Below are 557 nucleotides of genomic sequence, written 5' to 3' on the forward strand. Positions count from 1 at the left end.
GGCGGGGGCCACAGCTATGAGCAGCAGATCCTTGAGGAGGAGGAGCCGCCGCCGCCGCTGCCGCCTGGCCCGCCGCCGCCGCTGCCGGAGGACGAGCCGCCGCCGCCGCTGCCGCCGGGCCTGCCGCCGCTGCCGGACGAGCGGGGGACGGGCGGCGCGCCGTGGGAAAACCAGCAGCAGCAGCAGCAGCAGCGGCAGCAGCAGCAGCAGCAGCAGCAGCAGCAGCAGCAGCAGCAGCAACAACAGCAGCCGCAGCAGCAGGAGCAGCGGGGCCCATCAGGGCAGGGGGAGGCGGAGGACGGGCAGCAGGAGGCCGCGGCGGCCGGCAACGGCTGGGGCGGCTGGTTCGAGATCCCCAAAGCGGCCGCCGCAGAGGCGGCCGCGGGTGGCCTTGGCATTGAGGGCGGCGGCGACGTCGCTGAGGGCGGCGGCGGGGCGGAGGAGAAGGTCGTGGCGGACCCACGAGCTGCTGAGGGTGACGGGCCTCTCAGAACCAGCGGTGACGGCGCCAAGGGGAGCGAGGGGGGGAGTGAAGGCGAGCGTGAGGACGTCGGAGG

The 557-nt window shown here is 75.6% G+C and overlaps 1 protein-coding gene across 1 annotated transcript in view; it reads left to right on the forward strand.

Moving 5' to 3' along the window:
- The window catches only part of MNEG_3695 (hypothetical protein), a gene marked incomplete at both ends in the record, with an annotated part of 6979 nt that extends 6476 nt beyond the window's left edge, over positions 1-503 (forward strand). The window contains 2 exons of the mRNA XM_014047834.1: positions 15-414; positions 492-503. Coding sequence (XP_013903288.1) covers positions 15-414; positions 492-503 — 412 coding nt within the window. The remainder of the gene's footprint in view (positions 1-14; positions 415-491) is intronic.
- Between the last annotated feature and the right edge of the window lie 54 nt (positions 504-557).

This window comes from Monoraphidium neglectum (genome assembly GCF_000611645.1).
Source record: "Monoraphidium neglectum strain SAG 48.87 unplaced genomic scaffold scaffold00477, whole genome shotgun sequence".
In the NCBI taxonomy this organism is placed as follows: domain Eukaryota; kingdom Viridiplantae; phylum Chlorophyta; class Chlorophyceae; order Sphaeropleales; family Selenastraceae; genus Monoraphidium; species Monoraphidium neglectum.